General features: G+C 37.8%; 1 protein-coding gene across 1 annotated transcript in view; it reads right to left on the bottom strand.

The window, feature by feature from the left end:
* The window catches only part of pparaa (peroxisome proliferator-activated receptor alpha a), a 29234-nt gene extending 10066 nt beyond the window's left edge, over window positions 1-19168 (bottom strand). Inside the window, exons 1-3 of the mRNA XM_055190377.2 lie at window positions 19083-19168; window positions 3270-3500; window positions 2916-3067 (exon numbers count right to left, since the gene is read on the bottom strand). Of these exons, the coding sequence (XP_055046352.2) occupies window positions 2916-3067; window positions 3270-3462 (345 nt within the window). The 5' untranslated portion in view covers window positions 3463-3500; window positions 19083-19168. The remainder of the gene's footprint in view (window positions 1-2915; window positions 3068-3269; window positions 3501-19082) is intronic.
* Window positions 19169-19699: the final 531 nt, after the last annotated feature.

Below are 19699 nucleotides of genomic sequence, written 5' to 3'. Positions count from 1 at the left end.
ACAGCACTGACCAACAAATTATCCAGTGTGGACAGACACAACACGTGACTGTCTATGGAAATTGATGTGAAACTAGCGTTTGGTCTCATGATGTAACGTCATACAGCCCCCGTGCTAAAACAGAACCAATGACGCATCTCTACACGCCGAACATACCAGACGATAAAACTGAACTGAAGTCCTAAAGTACCCATCAAGGACAGATGAACCTTTCTAAAATACCAATGGAGGATAGACTTATTTACTGCTGGAAATGCTGCAAATGATTGTTGTATTATTTTACATTTATATGGAAAATAAATGAAAAGAACAGAAAATAAAAGCAGTGCTTTAACACTCTTTCCCTCTATTCACCTTGTACTTTCCAGTCCTCTTTTTTCAATACAGTCTATTAAAGAAAGGCAAGAAAGGCCCAAAATCGCAACACCACAAATTTAAATCAACATTTAAAACTATGTAAAATTTGAATCAGTGTGTCGTCTTTGTGTAACTAGCAGCACTAAATTATAAACAATTTAGTAAGTGTAGTTTTTGATACGCTTCAGCTATGATTTGAACTAAGGTAATCTACGTGTTGTTTATTTTGCTTGTTATCAGAAATAAACTACTCTAACTGTGGGTTTACACCAGATGCGCGAGGAGATTACATACAAAGTCAATGCAAAGACGCGATCAGACACGTCCTCGCGTGGGGCGCGATATGGGTGGCGCGTTTACTGCGAAAACACGTGCTATTCGCCTCAAACGCGTCTCTGCCCAAGTTGAAAATATTCAGCTTGAGCAAAAATTCGCATGACACGAAGTTAAATCCCGCAAGTAATCTAGAGCGAGTAGCGCGATGCCCCGCGTTTGGTGTGTACGTAGCATAAAATAACTTTGTTGTTTATTTATTTTTAGCGGAGTTTAGCGGAAGTTACGCGTGTTCCACAAAAGCCATTTATTTATGTTGTTACTGCTGAAACCGTCTATAGAAAAAAATTAATGGACACTCTGACGCTCAAATGCATTCTCTGGAATCCTTTTTCGCTTTCCGATTGGTTGCCGCAGAACGTTTCTACCTTCTGACTGGTTGCCGCGGAACAGCTTCATAGCTCATTACCATAAAGTTGAGTTAATTTCTACCACCTTCGACGCATTGAAAATGAATGACTTCTGGCCACTTTGACACTCTCGGCGGTGGCGGTGTAAATGCATAGTGAAGGGCATTTTCAAAGCCCAAAGTATCTTGGAAGCGCGTCACTCCGGATAAACCAAAATGGGAAAAAAAGGCAGGACGTGGGTGGACCTGTGGTGCCTTGTTGCATAAAAGACACCTGCCTAGCTCGACGGCAGTGACATCAGTGGCAATTCACTGTCACTCAAGTGGTCACGCCCCTTAATTAGGCTTAAAGGAATAGTCTACTCATTTTCAATATTAAAATATGTTATTACCTTAACTAAGAATCGTTGATACATCCCTCTATCATCTGTGTGCGTGCACGTAAGCGCTGGAGCGCGCTGCGACACTTCGATAGCATTTAGCTTAGCCCCATTCATTCAATGGTACCAATCAGAGATAAAGTTAGAAGTGACCAAACACATCAACGTTTTCCTATTTAAGAAGAGTAGTTATACGAGCAAGTTTGGTGGTACAAAATAAAACGTAGCGCTTTTCTAAGCGGATTTAAAAGAGGAACTATATTTTATGGCGTAATAGCACTTTTGGGAGTACCTCGACTTGCCGGAAAAGTCCGCTCCCCTTCTCCCTCTCATAATGGGAGAGGGAGGGTGTTACTGCGCTTACGTGCACGCACACAGATGATAGAGGGATGTATCAACTCTTCTTAGTTAAGGTAGTAACATAGTTTAATATTGAAAATGAGTAGACTACTCCTTTAATATAATGTAAACAGATGAGTTACAAAAAAATTCACCCCCCTTACAGCTAAAAAAATTGCTATATACACCAAAAACACTTTTTGTACCATGCTGTAAACATATTTATTTATTTTGTAAAGTATGGGATTGACAGTCTAGGATTTCGGACCAATGAGCTTCCATGGAGGCGGGGTTACCCAGTGCAACGCCACAGAGAAACAAATAAAAATACCAACTCTGTCACTCGCTTTGAGGGTCGTAACCGAACAAAAGACAGATTTGGAATGTAGACATCGAGTAAAAGTTGGTTTATTGCTTAACACTTTCATGCCCTGTCTGGTTAGTATTGTAAATTATGATTAGCAAACATGAAAACTTGTAAAACCCGAGGCACGTAAAGCTTTAACCAGTGACCCAAGCGAACCCAGGCAGGCATAAACTTAAATAGTCCACAGCGATCCTAACCGTGTCTGCTTCTTCTCATGCAGAGTCAGTTTTAACAACTACCTACTGACACGTCAAGACCCAATGTATACCGGAGTGTATAAAGTGCAACGTGAAAGAGTAGTAAACCACACTGGCAATAAACCTTTAGGTGTAATTATTCAGTTTTAATTGCACCCTAAGGGGTGCCAACGGTCAAAGTCTGTTCCGGCTAGAGAAAAAACACATGGCAGTAGTTAGCTTTATAGCAAGTATAAACGGCCATAACCCAGGCTTATGTCATATGAGGGTGTGTTGTGCGTACCCTAACATCCGCGCTAAGCCCACGCTGACAAATTTGATGCGTGCTGCATGCCTTTCAGCTTCAGCTGATATATATGTGAAGAAAAAAGTTGACTCTTTTAGAAAAAGCTAGCAAGGAAATCAACACAGCACAGCATGTGCTTTTCGCTGATGCGTGTGCGCTCATGTGATTTTTTTTCCAAAGTTTGCTTTAAGAAAGTGTAACTGGCAACTTTATGTTCACACTGGTGTGTGTACTAATGCCAAGCAGAGGAAAGGTGAGAGCATTTTGGCAATGACCAAAGAATTTTCCACCGTGCGTATGCGATTACCTTGCACCCTTCACAGGCATGCACTCCATAGTGAAACCCCGAGGCACGGTCGGCACAGACACGACACTCGAGGGTAAGAGAACCAGAGTTTTCATCTTGGGTAGGGTTTGTTGAGATCACTGAGGCTGGACTGGAAGCTGGCGTTAAGACATCTATAAAACACATTTAGTTTCAATAACATATTGATTAAGATTCATGTGTACGTTTAGGACTCCTACTTGAGTTTTTTATTATTTTACAAAAGGTATTGAATAATGTAAGAACTGTGTCTATTTTCTGTAGATTTATCAGCACATAGGGTTAATGCTATATAAAGCTGTAAGTGTAAGCGTAGCATGTTTTCATGTGTTGTACCTAAGCCGGTGGAGTTGTCTAAAGCTGTGTCAGAGCTTTGGAAGTCCAGCATGCTGAGTGTATCTTCACTTAGAGACTGAGAGATCTCCTCTAGATCCTGAATGTCACCAATGAGCTCTCCGCATAAAGGGCTGTCCAGCATTGGATCGCCCAGTGGCGATGAAGGACTGTACAGACTCGGCATATCTACCATGGCGCTGGACCACGGCAAGCTTTGAATCAATCATCGGTCTGCGAAGATAAAGAATGAGTAAAGAAATTACTGATTGATTTTAATTGACTGTAAAATTCCACAGGAAGATAACACTGAGAGAAATCTCAAGGAGTTGTTATAGTGATATATACTGACCAGGTTGATAATTATAAGATTATGTTATCGGACATTAACTGGGCCATTAACATAAGTTGTGTTTCTGCATTACATGCAAAAATATCACTGTTCACAGTCCTTTCTTAATAAAGTTAAAAGGTCAAAAAATCTATCAATATCCTAATATATTTGATAAACCCTCCTTTACTCGAGTAAAAAAAAACTCCTTGACGTACGTGTTTTGTGCATTTTAAGGACTTTGCTAAAAATTGTTGTGGCGTTTAACGGATTCTGCAGATATTTGATTTTCTAACAGATTTTATTCCATCTAAGCTCTTCATTTGCTCTCTAGATCAGTGGTTTTCAAACTGGGGGCCGCGATATGGTGCCAGGGGGGGCCCAAGTTTTATGACATTTTATGAAATACATTAATTTATCATGAATTCTATGTAATTAAACCTAAAAAAAATAAGGCTACTAACCAAAAGCACTACTTTTTTAATGTGTTTTTTTTATTAAAATGTTGAGTTTTAGAACGTTTTTTGTCACAAATTTTCTTTTGGGGGCCGCGAAGGAATGCACCACACACAAGGGGGGCCACACGCTGAAAAAGTTTGCTCTAGATAATCGTTATCAGACCCTAACTTTTCCCCGTCATTGACGAAGTATCTCGTAAATTAAGAGAAACCGCTTCCCTGCCAATGACGAGTTTTTACGGCAATCCATATTTCCCCTATTATCCACTAGGGGTGTCACAATTCTCCAAATCCTCAATTCGATTACATTGTAGAATTCTAAGGCCACGATTCAATTCAATTCTCGATTTTTACTTCTTTTTTGAAAGCACTAAAAATGCTATGCCATTTTTAGACTAGACTTTTATGAAATATAATATCTGACCTTCAACCCGGAGATGCTCTGCCATGTTAGTCGTGCTGCCAGTGGAAACATTCCGGTCAGATGAATATTCCTGTCAGTACTTTGTACCATAAAAATGCGCTTATATTACCATCAGACGAGATTGTGAGACTATACCCCAATAAGTGATGTTTAAATGCTCTTAAGCAACTGAAATAAGTTGTTGTGAAACTTAAACGGATCTCAGTTCAGAGAAACGACCGGCCCTGTCACAAAGCGGGAGGCGTGTGCTGTTTTTTGTTTCTCATGTAAAGAGCAGCTCGCGTGGTGTCTCCTGGATCTGCCATGCTATCTTTTGACTGGCTGTAGCTAGCTAAGTTAGAGGAAGTTGACTCGCAGCACTCAACACGTGTTTTTTTTCCGCTTGGCAAGCCGACCGGACGTGACATGGGGATGTGGCAGCATTGACGATTCCATTTTTTAATTTGAAGTTCGAGGTTGTGTCTTAATTTCGATCAATTTCGATTTTTTTTTTTAAATCGTGACACCCTTATTATCCACTAGGTGATGATCTTACTCAACTTTTAAAACACTGAAGCATATATGGATACAAAAGCAGTAAATACTCTATGTATGTTTGGATCATCCTTCTGAATCTGATCTCTAACAAAAGTCCTTACAATTATCTCAGCTTTTTGCTCAAAATTTTTTATTTTTGAAGAAACCGACCCATATTTGAGAGCTAATAAAAAAAGAACAAATGAAGATGAGATAAAAAGCAGAGGGTCTGTTCTTTCATTTGATATATTGGATGTTTTTATATTTAAAGAAGAAAATTTTCCACAAGGCATTAAACTTTTGTGAAAATCATAAAAAATGCTGGCTGGCAACTTTAAAAAAAAAACACTGGTGGGGAAAGAGTTAAAAAAGTTGACTATCATTCTTTTATATGTAGCTAGCACTGGGGCAGTACTCTAAAAAAGGTCCTAATATGCACCATTAGGTACCAATACAGGGTTTCCCAAAGCACTTAGCAGTTTGGGCGGCCCACCTAAGCTGGGGAACGCTACCGCCTTAACTAGCTTGTCCAAAAAAAAAATCCGCTGCACAAAAGGCCGTCAAGTGCTTCTCGGAGTATACAGGGAATGCGCTTTACACCACGAGCAGGCACGTGCGCCACACGACCGAAATGAGAGAAAGAAAGAGACGTCTTTCAAATGCCAGAGAGGCCGTTTTTTTATGTTGACCAGTGAGATTTTTTCTACATATAGAAGTTACGCGGACACAGTAGCGAACTGGTCATCTGGAGCACCAAGAGTTTTCCCGGTGGGCCGCATGGCACTGTGGGCTGGTTTACTTTAATGCACGTATGTTATAGAGTAATGGCAATAACGATTACAACACTGTTTTTTACCCACTTGTAACTCGCTGCTGTCATACTGCCTCCTTCAAAACACACAGAGTTGCTTAGTGCAGCGATCTAACGGCATTCCAACCAAATAAATGAAAGACGGCGGGAGTTTTGTTTACCATGTTTGAGCGTTTGTATAGTGCTTTACACATGAATGCATATTGTTTCAAAGCTATTTTACAGAAAATGCGTCCTTATATCCATCCTTATCACATGTAATAAAAGGGCTTTACTTTTTTGTAAATACGATTTATATTTTATATTAATATATTAATAAACCTTGCACATTTGTGGTACTAATAAGCTCTATATGGCACAAATACTGTATGTATCTCTGAGGAACTATGAACTCTTTAGGTGCAAAACTGAACTTTTTGAAAGGGTACTGCTTGAGTGACAGCCGGGGTACACAGACTAAGCATCTACTTAGTATGCATACTTAAACCGCAACCTGGACCCTGTGAAACAGTGACTAGAAGCAATTGTGTAGAACTTTGTATTCAGCGCTTGTTTAACACGTGGCAGCGAAGGCTCATATGAATGAGCCCAGAGCTGTTGCTACAGAAACACCAGGCCCAGATATCATTATGCTAGGGAACTGTTTTAAAACCCTGATTTAGGTTTCATCATGACAACATGATCTCCCACCATGTGAACTCATTAACTTATCATAGAGTCCGGCCAAAGAGCAGGTGCTCCATCATCAGGGGTGATATGGAAAGTGGGTTTAGGTTTATGAGCTAAAAGGGATTTAAGGATATCTCTAGTTTTTACCATAAGTATTTATTTAGGATATGACAAGATGATGTTTATGCCAAAACACGTATGTCTGATCTCTTAAAGGGGACATATCATGAAAATCTGACTTTTTAAAGTGCTATAATTGGGTCCCCAGTGCTTCTATCAACCTAGAAAATGTCTAAAAGATCAACCCAGTAACTTGGTTTTGGTGAACCATTCTCTGCAAAAATGTGAAAAAATAGCTCATTGAAATTTGGCTCTCCTTGTGATGTCAGAAGGGGATAATACCACCCCTTAATCTGCACTATCCGACCACAACACTGACATTTAGTGCAGAGATCAGCTCATTTGCATTTTAAAAGGACACCCAAAAACGGCACATTTTTGCTTCCACCTACAAAGTGGCAATTTTAACATGTTATAATAAATTACCTATATTGTATTTTGAGCTAAAACTTAACATACGTTAAGTTACTTTTTGAGAGGGTACCGGTGCCCCAGTGACAGCCAGGGACTACTTTTTCTGAATTTTTTTTTTCAAATTGTATATTGCACCCTTCAATGCAATCCCAGAATGCACTGCAGCAAGAAAAAATGGATTCCCCTGGGTGAGCGTAAGTGAACCGGTCAGCAGATTTGTATTGATTTTTAAATTTATTCGCACAAACCACCAGACGTTTCTACCAAAAGCATTGCTGAGCACAAGATAATGATCCCCTACAATAGAATTAACTTCTCTAATGGTTTCTGCAATCTCTGGGGAATTTTTATGGCAGCTCCCGAGGGGTCTTGTGGACAACGGTTCAAATGGCATTCCACTCAAGCCCTTAATTTCTTACAGCAGTGACATACTAACCAATGGCAGACTCAACATTCAAACCCTTTTTCGATGGATCACTTGGTTTTGGAAGTAACGATACACTTTACCCTCAAGCGACAGACTGAGCCAGTCAAACACTCCCGGTTCTCCTTCCTGCTGTGCTTTGAGACTTCATAAAATCACTATGAGACAAGCAAACTTCCCAACAGTAAAATTAAGCAGATCAGGCCCAAAGCTATATAAGATAGATAAAATCCAACCTCTAACACTGACATCGACCTCAGACGGTAAACAACCAAGCTGCCCCTACACTCTCACAAATAAAGGTATAAAAGTTTTCACCTTTTAAAAACTCTTAATATGTACCATTATGTACCTTTTGAGGTACCAGTATGCACCTTTTTGAGTACATAATGGCGCATTTCCATTGCATAGTACCCCACAGTTTGGGTCAGGTCGGGTCATCTCACCTCACTTTGGCTTAGTTAGCTTTTCCATCGAGTTTCAAACACTTCGGAGTGGGAGGGATTATAGGCGTGTTGTTATATTTGCGCTGCCTACTGCTGTGACATCATACATGTGAGAGCGTCGTTGTACATTCCCATACACTCATTTATTTCTCAGTCAGCCACAAAATTAAAATTGACCACCACAAATAGATGTTTGCACATCGCGTTATCATTACCTCTGTCTCATAGTTTCTGTACAAACACATGTAGCGTCAGTCGACGCGCTCCGCTGAGCCTCATTTAAGTTGCATTTAAGCATATATGGGGACGTGCGCGTCGCGTATGTGCCGCCACAACTGTTATGGTGTTCCTGATTCTTAACATGTGGATGTTTTTCATCGCTAAAAGATAGTTACTTACAGCAAAAGCAAAGCACAGATGACAACAGGTTTACTCGAGACAGCGCAAGCTAGCACGAAGGTAAAGCTAATCTTTTACATTATAGTGATGACGCTGGTAGTGACGATTCTCCCAGACCAATCAGTGATCTACAGTGATTTCGCGTCACGTTTTGGTATCAGCTCCGGTCGCTTGGAACCCCACCCAGTGGAAAAGTTCCCAAAAGTAAGCTGACCCGACCCAAACCGTGGGGTATTATGCAATGGAAAAGCACCATAAGTGTACTTTTTGAAAAAATAGCAACTTTTGTACCTTTTATCTGAGACTGTAGCACAAATCAGTGCTTGGCAGAGAATCTCAGTTTCCAGCTTTGTCTGCAACGGGAATCTGTCCAGCTTTCAAAAGTACCTGATCCGGATTAGCCCGAAGCAGAACGGCAAAGATCTTACCTAGCTCTTCACATCTGGTTGTCTCCATCTATAATCCAGTTTAAGGAGATTCTTCAGTGAGATTCTACATTACAAAAACAATATAATATTTTAACCAAGATATCAATATATCATAAAGTCCCCTCTGATTTCCATCTCTAGTATTAGTTTGACAGAGAAAGATGGAAATGAAGTTCCTAAATTTATTCAGTGTATAAACACACACAAACACACACACACACACAAACACACACACATGACTTCAGCCACATGACACCACACTGCAGCCAAGTGAACCGATGGAGAGACACCAGAGCAGCTGAGTCATCGACCAGTAAAACCAAACCCCATACACGCCTCCAAACACTCAACGGATACACCAGATTCAACTGCTAAAACTAAAGATTTGGTCCGAGCAGTCTGATAATTTGTCTGAACAAGCATTGAGTATAACAGCACAGGGAAGTCTGTATGCTTTTATCACTTTGCACCCTTTCTTATCATTAATGGCAGGGACCCCCACATATGATAAACATTTAGGACCGCTTTCCTGAAATATAAATCCATATTTTTTTATAAAGACATGTTTAAACTGTGTTAGATAAATAGTACTTGTGATATTATAAAGACGGCAAATTGTTTACAAACTTAACCCTTATGGGTTTCTTTCTCGGTGTTTCAGCAAATGTAATGATTTTTGGTGACAAATCTTATATTGACACATATTTTGAGAAAATGCTTTGACATTTTTTGAAAACTCAACAATATACATATTTACTACCCTTTCAGGTTATTATTTGTGTACAAAAAATTTAACGGAAATGTAAAAATTTATCAGATCAATATTTTTTCCAATTTTCTTTTTCATAAATCTGCCATTCACCCTCAGTACTGAACAAAACTACCAAATGCTTACAAAATCTCCATGATTTTAACTCTTTAATTGCCAAGTTCATAAGAGGTGTCACTGATTTGTTAAAAAAATACACACAAAATTCCAGATTTTCAATATAAAAAGTGATTGTGGACTGGATTTTCCCCTAACCCCTTTCACAGTCCTGGGACCGCCAAAGATTGGCAAAAACATTGGCCTTGATTAACTTTTATTTTTTGTGCAGAATCAGTTTTTATTTCTTTCTCCCTAATTAGTTGTTCGTGGCTTTTTTGCCCCATTGAATTCCATTACAACATTTCTTGACTGCAGAGCCATGACACCCCACAATCATACATTTTAAATTGTTGGCTGTTCTTCCTTTTGCTAAGAGGCAAAATTGGTCATTTTCACTGTTGATCACCACGTGGAACCCTCAACCCCTCAGCAGGCCTGTGCAAAAAACAGCTTAATTTCTGGTTTGTACATTGAGTTATATGGAGTATAACAGCATATTTGTGTGTGTGTGTGTGTGTGTGTGTGTGTGTGTGTGTGCACGCTTGCTCTCTCTCTAATATGCTGTTATACTCCATATAACTCCATGTACAAAGCTCTGTTTTTTTGCACAGGCCACCAAAGGGCTAACGGTGCCACATGGTGATCAACAGTAAAAATTGGAAAAAAAATTGACCTCTTTTTCAAAGGAAAAACAGCCAACAATCAAGAATGCATGACTACATGATGTCATGGCTTCGCCATCAAAAAAATGCTGTTATAATGGAAGTCAATGGGGCAAAAACAGTAAATAAGGAAGAACAAAAAATAAAACTATGCTGCACAAACCAAAAATGCATCAAAGACAATGCTCTAACCAATCCCCGGCATACCCATGACTTCGAAAAAGGCAAAAAAATCCAGTCCACAATCACTTTTTATATAAAAAATCTGTCAACTTGTGTTTTTTCCCCCAAATCATCGACACCGCCCATGAACCCGGCAATCAAAGAGCCAAAACCATGGAAACCTTGCAAACATTTGGAAGTTTTGATCAGTACAACAGATTTATGAAAAAAATTAATCTAATACATTTTTACAGCCGTTTAACACGAACAACCTGAAAGGGTTAAATAATTGGCTACACATGAACTTGACCCCTTAGAACCTTCTAGGGGACCCCAGGGTCCCTGGACCCCAGTTTAAAACCCCTTTCTTCAATGACACACAACAGTCATGCATGCTTTTGCCAAAATTTGAACTATTTTTGTTACAATAAAAAATAAAACAATAAAAAAAACAGCAATTTTGTGTTGAAAACGCAAGTTAGTTGAAATCAATTCATCGTTAATGACACCGTTGTATTAAAGCTGTAATGCACAAGAGGGTTGTCGAACTGAATATCAGTTAGTTAATAGTTAAATCAATACTTAAAAATATAAATCACACACTCACATGATATGAAGACTTGAGACGTATTAGTAGCCTAGTTAAAGTGCAACAGTGAACTATAACACGTATGACTGCACATGAGGAATCCTCATGGAGTCTCAATAAACAAATCGAACAAGCTGTTTGTAATTCTGGCTGGGGACACAGCCTACGTGCTAAAGAGGAGTTCGGTTGTGGAGGGTCCCAGCTGACAACACAACGAAACTGATACACACACATCAGTCCCTGCGATACTTCACAACCATATGATCACATAAACACAATGCATGTCAATGTAGCCTATAAACTTTTACAGAAGAATATTTCCTACCATGATCCAGGACAATCACATTGATCGGGTTACTTGTCATTATTTTCACACTGTGTTCCTAATAAGCTTGGACTCAGCACAGCACTGAATAAGGAAAACAGATGTAAGCATAAAGGTCTGTTTATAGATAACATTAATACTTTCCGCTGCCTGCAAGGAATGAAGCCAACATATCTCAAGTTAAAAGATTAATCGGTGACCACATGCGAGTTGTGTTTGGACGAGGATGAAAAGAAAGATCGATTTCAAGCATGATAAAACTTGTGTCTTCCCATTTTTTCTTCAACTTCAAGTGCAAAATTGAATCTACCCCAGACTGAATGTGGGGAAAGTCTATCTGGCAAAAAATTAAGACAAGTCTATAAGTTCAATAGTGTAGTATGTGATAAGAATAATCTCTTAAAAGGCCTTTATTTGAACCAGACAACAATGTGGCAAACGATGTTAAAATCCTCACCCAAGCGCACATCGAAGTAGAATGAAATCAATGCTTACCAGATCACGATCCACTGTTTCTCCTCCACCAGCTGCCAATAAATACATGCAACCCTTCCAGGGCCAAAGTCCAAATCCACACACACACCCTGCATGCCTGCTTCTCTTTGTTGTTTTGGCTTTAAACCAACAAATGGACGCAGAAGTGAACGGTATGTGTCGTGAATATTAATCTCAGGATGGATAAAATTATAAAGCAGACAGATAGGATTTTAACAATAAGGGAGGAATTGCTTCTTTTCAAATGTCCAAGCAGCCAACATTCAGCTTAACATCTACATTATAAGTTTTCTATAATGCACCAAGCAATACGTATGTGACTTGGAAACAGGTGCATTCATTGGCCAGGTGTTTATCTAGCAACTCAGATTCTTGTTCCTAATGGATCTGTAAATTTAGTCATGACCTCAACATTTCAAATACAGTGTATAAAAAGTCAGTTCAACCTTAAAAGTAAGTTACCTGGTGGCCTTAAAACTTTGAGTTAATTCAACTCACAAATGTTTTTAAGTTGAATTAACTCAAAGTTCAAGGCAACCAAAAGTAACCCACCTCTTAAGTTGCACCCACCATTCTTTACAGTGTATAAACCAGTGGTCTCCAACACGGTTTGCACCCTTGCAACACAGAGTCTGTGAGTTGCCCGCCAAAGCACATTCTACTACCTCGTTGCCTCAATTTTACTATTTATTTATTACACATTTTTATATTAGCTTGGCTTCTTTTATGTATATTAACATTTTAATCAATGACAAAACATCAACAAGTAAAACAAGAGTAGACTATATCCGAAAAGTAGCCCTCCAGATTGTTTTATCCATTGTGGTAGCCCTTGCTCACAAAAAGGTTGGAGACACTAGGTATAGACAGTTTTATTGGATGCACGCACATTGTCGCGTGAACTGGTCTGTATTGATTTATAAGTATGGCTAGTGGCTAAAGTGATATCTGAAACTAATACCTTGTTTAAAATAAAAAATTTTGGCTTGCTAACGACAATTTATTTTCAATTTTGCGGAGAGGTTTGGCAGCCATGTAGCTAACATTGTATACATTAATTATACACAGTAATGTTAGCTCAGTGTAATAGTTAATATGCGTTAGAAATGATATATGAAAGAAGGTAACTTACTTGTCCTTTGTTATCAGAAATCAACTACTCTAAGGCTACATTTACACGTAAATGGTTATTTTGAAAAACTGAGACATTTACCTTCTTTTGCACCCTTCATTTACACGTAAACGTAGATTTCGCCTCTGAAACCGTTTCTTTCTAAAAACTCTGGCCAATTGGATATTTTGAAAACCTTTGTTTGCACGCTTGCATGTAAAATGAGACAAACGGATGTTAAGGCGGCCAATGTCACAGTATGCACCAGAGATCGCACCCACGTCAAAAGTGCGACCTATGTTTACATGTGACAGCTACTCTGAACACTTCCATTTTCACATTTATGTTTGTGCAAACTCGTTTCCAGTATTTGCAAATACAGCTGCTTCATTATGTCGAGGAGCAGAGACGAGTGCTCGGAGGTCAGCAATTTAACGCTTGTTCGACTTCATGCGGCGCTGCAAGAACCGACAGGCGGATGATGTCAACATATCGCGAGAGCGAGTTGAAAATTCACACGTAGAGGTCTAATTTCGAATCGGTACTTTGACATCATCGAACACCTACTGCAACAACTCCTCCCTCCAACACAAAGAAGCAGTTCGCGCCGCCGGTGATTGGCTTACGTGGGCTTGCGCTTCTCTTGACGGCATATATGCACGGGTACGTGTAAATGAACACTTTTCTGAAAACTGACATACGATATTATTTTTGAAACCGGAGAGGTTGAAATGTCTGTTTATGAAAATAGCCGCCCATGTGTAAACGTAGCCTAAAATGACTCATGTTGTTATTGATCCCATGTGGAAGTCTACCGGAAGTTGCGTTTAGTTCACAAAAGCCGTTTGTTTAAGTTGTTACTGCTGAAACGGCCTATAATAACTAAAATAAGTATACGCAATCTAAAACACATTGTGTCTTATAATTAATGGTGTTTGACAAAATAAATGTTATACAAAGGCCTCTAAAATAATATACAGGGGAAAAAATACACAGCCTTGTCCATGGATTCTCCTAAAGATAATGTAGCAATGCTCACATCGCGGGCAGGCATACCCGCATGGCCGTTACAATGTGTGTCATGCAATATCCACTTCTTGCCGCATGGTTGTAGCATGTTTTTACTAAAAACGGCAATAAATACGTGAAAAATAAACACCGGAAGCGTTTGATATTTTGAACTTTCAACCGGTCGATGTGCTTCCACTAAACTCTATACACTAATGAAAGGTAGGTGGACATGAATATATTTCTTTTAGCTTGGAACTGAAACTATGGAAGAAAAGGTATATAAATAAATCGCGGAATTTGGTGGTTTGGGGTTTTTGAAAATGTTGTCATCATAGAGAATGCAATGTACTAACATACTGTATGAGCTGACTTGTACAAGGTCTTAACTAATTCGTTCTACCCACACAATGACGCCATGCACTGGCAAAGAATGATGATGACACAATGCTTTAAGTTGCGCGTGACCCTTGAACAAATTACATAACAGAACAGAATGGACAGACCCTGTAGTTTCAGATAGCCTATTTAGGCTACCAATTCTAGTATGAAGTAAATCACAAGCCAACAGTGTGTAGGAAGTCAAAATATTCAGGAAATTATTTTAAATGAGCTTCTATGAAATGTGTTACTACTTCTGGACATTTTGTGCAGGACTACATATGAGATTAATTCTCTCTCATTTTCAATTACAATTCTAATTTACTGCAATTATAATTATATTTCTTATAAAATCACTATAAATCATGAATGCCTGACAAAATACATTTACAATGTATTAAAGTTGAAGCAGATAGTACAAAAACGAGACAGAAAATAATTTTTTTTAATCTTATTTACACAGCCTGTCGCTGTATATTAAATAATAACCTATTAATAATTATTGTAGGCTTAACTTTTAAAGTTTACACGTGCTTCACATATTTGTTAATTATATGATTAAATCATAGGGCAGAAAAAAACACTTCATCCATCCATCAGTAACCATAAATAAACAGCAATACAATATCAAAATCATATTTATGCTTTATGCAGAATATTAAACGACTTAATATGACAACTAAATTAATTTCACTTTGTTTCATTAATATAACAGACTAATCAAAAAGCAACAAAATGTCATGTAAATGTAAGAAAGACGTTGTAAAGTTTGTCAAATATTGATATACAGCAGCAACTGTGCCTGTGGTTTATTCAAATATACACATGACTATAATACAAATGATTGGAAATGGCACAGACATCTTATTTTGAATGTTTACTTGCTGGAGCTTAAACCGCACTATTTTACAGTACTTACGTCCATATAACCGGACAAAACATGATTCTCATATTGCACAAGCGCATTGTTTACAAAAGTGGCGCGTCTACCTCCCAATCCCGAGCTGCCATGCGGGCATGAATATAAACACGGGCTTTGACACTCTCAAGACTCAGATCTGCTGAAGTACTCCTTAAATGTCCTATTTAAAATTCACCGCAACCACTGCTGTCAAAAAGCTTTGACGCTAGATGCGCTCCCCCGTTCCGGAAACGAAATCACACACCCCCCGACACACCTATTGTTACAGCCAATCAATGCGGGACGTTGGATGTGAGGCCACGCCCACGGCCAATTTAAGCTTGAGTTGCTGGGCAACACGCTTGGTGTGAGAAGCGATGGAGTTGTGTTATATCAGACAGTGACTGAAATGACCAAAGCTCATCGGCCTTGGTTTATTGTTTTGTACGGAGAGGCAATATAATGCCTATGAAATGATTATTACCTATATAACATCTCTGATTGCGGAGTACAGATTTAAAATCACCGTAGCTATCGATTCATTTTGCACGCTTTTAAGGTATTGCCCACGTTCACAACATATTGCTTCTGCTGCCACCTAGCGGTGACACTCTGTTATTAACCAGAGTATTTGCTCACTTTCAAGGTGAACATTTGAGCATTAAATTGAGCAGCTTGGTTTAATTTAATGAAATATCAATAGGAATGATTTTTTATATTATGTAATACAAGTTTTGTATTTGTTAACTTTAGTTCTACAGCATTTATTTCTACTTCTACAGCATTTATTAATCTTAGTTCATGTTCATTTAAGCATTTATTAATGTATATATATATATACACTTTAAATAAAACGTTGTAGCTTAATGCACCATGCACTAACATGAATAACTTGTTGACTTACATAAACAAGAATAAATCTATGTTGTTTATTTATGTTAGTTAATGCATTTATGTATATTTACTAATACAACCTCATTGTAAGGTGTTACCAACATTTTTATTTAACAGCATAATGATACCAAGTTGGCAGACTACAAAAATAATACTTGCTTTTCATTATTACTGCATTTGTATGCATACTGCATAACAACTAATAATATTTATACAAGGTTACTTAACCCTTTAACTGGTGCAGCCCTTTTTGAGTGGGGGGTGGTTAAAAAGGTGATATAATTGATCAAATTAATATAACTGGCATTTTTTTGTTTAGAAGCCTAATTTTGGTCTTGTTTTAAAGAAGGCACTTTAAAAATTTTTAAGGAAGTGTCTGGAGGTGAAAACATATATTTTTTATATTATTTGTAATAAATAAAAAGTGCAATATAATATTTTTAATACATAAAATTATCCAAAAACTGAGGTTTGTGTTGGTTTGCTGTGAGGTTTGCAGCATACGCTTGTCACAAATGAATAAATTACAGTTACTGCATTATTATTACTGATAAAAGGTTTTGAAATATAAAAACTACATTCTTAGAAATTTCCAACAAAATATAGTTTGTCGTGATATATTAACATTTACATGAAAAATATTGAAGTAAACTTAGAAGTCCTGCTCACAGGACAGCGCCAGTTAACGCGTTAATAAGGTAAATAAAGGTTCCTAAAGTTCACAATGAGAAGAAAAATATTAACCGTTTTATTTTACAGATTTTCCACGTTTTTTGAAATACAGATAAAAATGGTAAAACTACAGAAATATACAGCAAATTTACATATCTACTGTAAAATCACATGAAAAAACACGTCAATGTGTATACAACTGTAAAAATCTGTAATTTTACGTAATGTTACCGTTTTATTTTACAGATTTTTCAAGTTTTTTTAAATACAGCCAAAAATGGTAAAACTACAGAAATAGACTGCAAATGTACATATTTACTGTAAAATCACATGGAAAAACACGTCAATGTGTATACAACTGTAAAAATCTGTAATTTTACGAAGTTCTGCCGTTTTATTTTACAGATTTTTCAAGTTTTTTTAAATACAGTCAAAAATGGTAACGTTTTTTCATTAAAAATTATTTATATACATTATAACATTACAAATGTACACTGAGCTTAATTTATCGACATAGACTGTTGAGATTTCATAATTTATTTACTGTAATAAATGATTATTTTTTTCTTAATGAAATCATAAACAGACAGATCAGCACTTTTCAATGTAGCCTATGGGAGGTCTGTGCTTTTTCTAAACAGAGCTTCATTAACTCTTGAACTAAGCAGCTGACTTAATCTTGAATGAACATTTTTATAACAATTGTTAATTCTTCATTCCCTTTTGGTAATGTACTGTACATTCAATAATTTTTTTTTCAAAGAAATGCAACTTTTTCAAGGTGACATGAACAGTGCATTCTGTACACATCCCATGCTAATGTTTCTTGTGAGTGCCAGTCTAAGGGCTCCTGTGGACATCTGCCAGCTAGCGCCCATAAATTGTGTAACAGTGAAGGGTCAGTCTGCCTACAGCCTTATAGCTCTTAGCATCAGTTAATGGCTGTCTGGGGGCGTGATCATGTTTTATTTACAATACAAATAATCTTGCCTTTAGTATGGGCAATGAAGAATGACTGAAACAAAGATACATCTTACGTCCAGATTTTTGTCACTTCCACATATGCAAAAGATGGAGATGCCATTGATCCTGTGCAACACTGCAGGGTAAACAGACCCAGAAATGAGATCCATAAACTGATTTAATTTAAATAACCTAATTATTACAAATGATTAAACAGCCAATCTTTCAAACGTCTTTATTGGAAAGTTTCACAGACCTGTGCTGTCATAAAAATGTCATAACAGGAAGTTCGAGACATTTAATTTTTCAAAAAAGCACAAGTAAAGAAAATCATTTGTTTTAGTAGATAAAGCGAGTCTCTGGCGGTGTTTTGCTGCCCTTCAGGGAAGGCAGTAGGTTGTATAGTTATCTCCTGATGGGGTAAAATCACAACCCTGAAACCACACAACCTACTACCTCACCCTGTACGAACATCACTGCTTAATACTTTTACTGTATGCCATGATAAAGGTCAAATTTTTTTTACAAATGGGATACTAGCGCAGATAGTGGAGAGTGGTGCTAGCAATATCTAGATAGTAGGTTTGATTGTCAATGAATGTGAAAAAAAAAACCTTAAAGCATCTGTTTAAAACACGCAGGTAAACAAATTAAAATCTGTCAAAAAGACTGGATTTTTTTTGTTTTTTAAATCATATTTAAATTCTACCCACATACAAAAAAGGTATTTTGCTATTTCTTGCCATTACTGTTATCATTGCTACCAGTAATAATTGCATAGCCTGGACCTGCAAGCACATTTGGTGTAAAGAAATCATTTTAAAAGTCACAAGAAAGGTCCTCTGTATTGACCTGTGAAAATCGTTGACGCAAATTAAATGAATCCCAACACAAAATGTAATCTTATTTTAGTAAGGCAGATGGAAACATAAGGAAGGAAAATATCTCCCTGTGTAAATCCAAAGATGATGCCATCATTCACTGTCGATGTCTGATCTTCTGAAGCGAAGGCACTGCGGTCACTTCGGGAAAGACAGTAAGTTGTATAGTTATCTGACAGCAAGGGTTAAACCCTCAAACTATACAACCTACTACCTCACCCCAAACGACTCTTGTCTCCTTTCTCTTCCTGCGTCCATAGTTTCCATTTCATGTTTTCTGACAAAATGCCTTTCTTATAAAACATCTAACATTTATCTGACAAAGCGGCGTGATACTGTGTATCAACACAGTGTGACTTTTTAGCTCTATTGCTTTTGAAAGGTTAAATACATGTACTGTATGTTGCATAAAACCACTTTCACTTTTCACTCTCTTGCTTTTTACCGAATACACCCACTATCACCTCTGTCTGATAGCTTCAGCTTCATTCTGAGATCCTTCAAAATTCTTCAAAAGGTACAGTAGGTAGGCACCCTCTGGTTTTGCCATCTGTAAAAAAAAAGGATGAGAGAATTATTCATGCACCAAAATCACATAATATTTGACATCTATGCTGTATGTTGTTGTATGGGTACACCTGAGTGCATGCGAGTATTAGGATGGGGGTGTTTGGAAACGTGTGTGTGTGTGTGGTCAGATCAAGCAGGGTACAGTGTGAATGAGTAAGGCTGTGGGCAGCAGTGTGGTTTACCTCAGGCACACACACGCTGCTGACTCACACAGGCCACGAACCTCACAGGAGTGAGTAGTTACACACTCATAGATAGATAGATAGATAGATATACAAACAACAGTTAGTTGAATTGACCACAAATTCCTTCTCCTGTCGTTGGGTTAGTTTAACCTCACACTAACCGTACAATGACTAAAGCGCAAGTGCGTATTACTGTGGCCACTTTTGGTGTTGTAGAAAACTTGTAAAAAATAAACTTTTATGACATGATTTAAATTCCAAACTAACAATGTCCAACAGCTTGCACAGATGCTAGTCTCACACTACATCTTGCGTATGCACATTTT

This window comes from Misgurnus anguillicaudatus, chromosome 1 (assembly GCF_027580225.2).
Source record: "Misgurnus anguillicaudatus chromosome 1, ASM2758022v2, whole genome shotgun sequence".
In the NCBI taxonomy this organism is placed as follows: domain Eukaryota; kingdom Metazoa; phylum Chordata; class Actinopteri; order Cypriniformes; family Cobitidae; genus Misgurnus; species Misgurnus anguillicaudatus.
The sequence above is the reverse complement of the archived record's forward strand: the minus strand, read 5'-3'. Positions and strand labels throughout refer to the sequence as shown.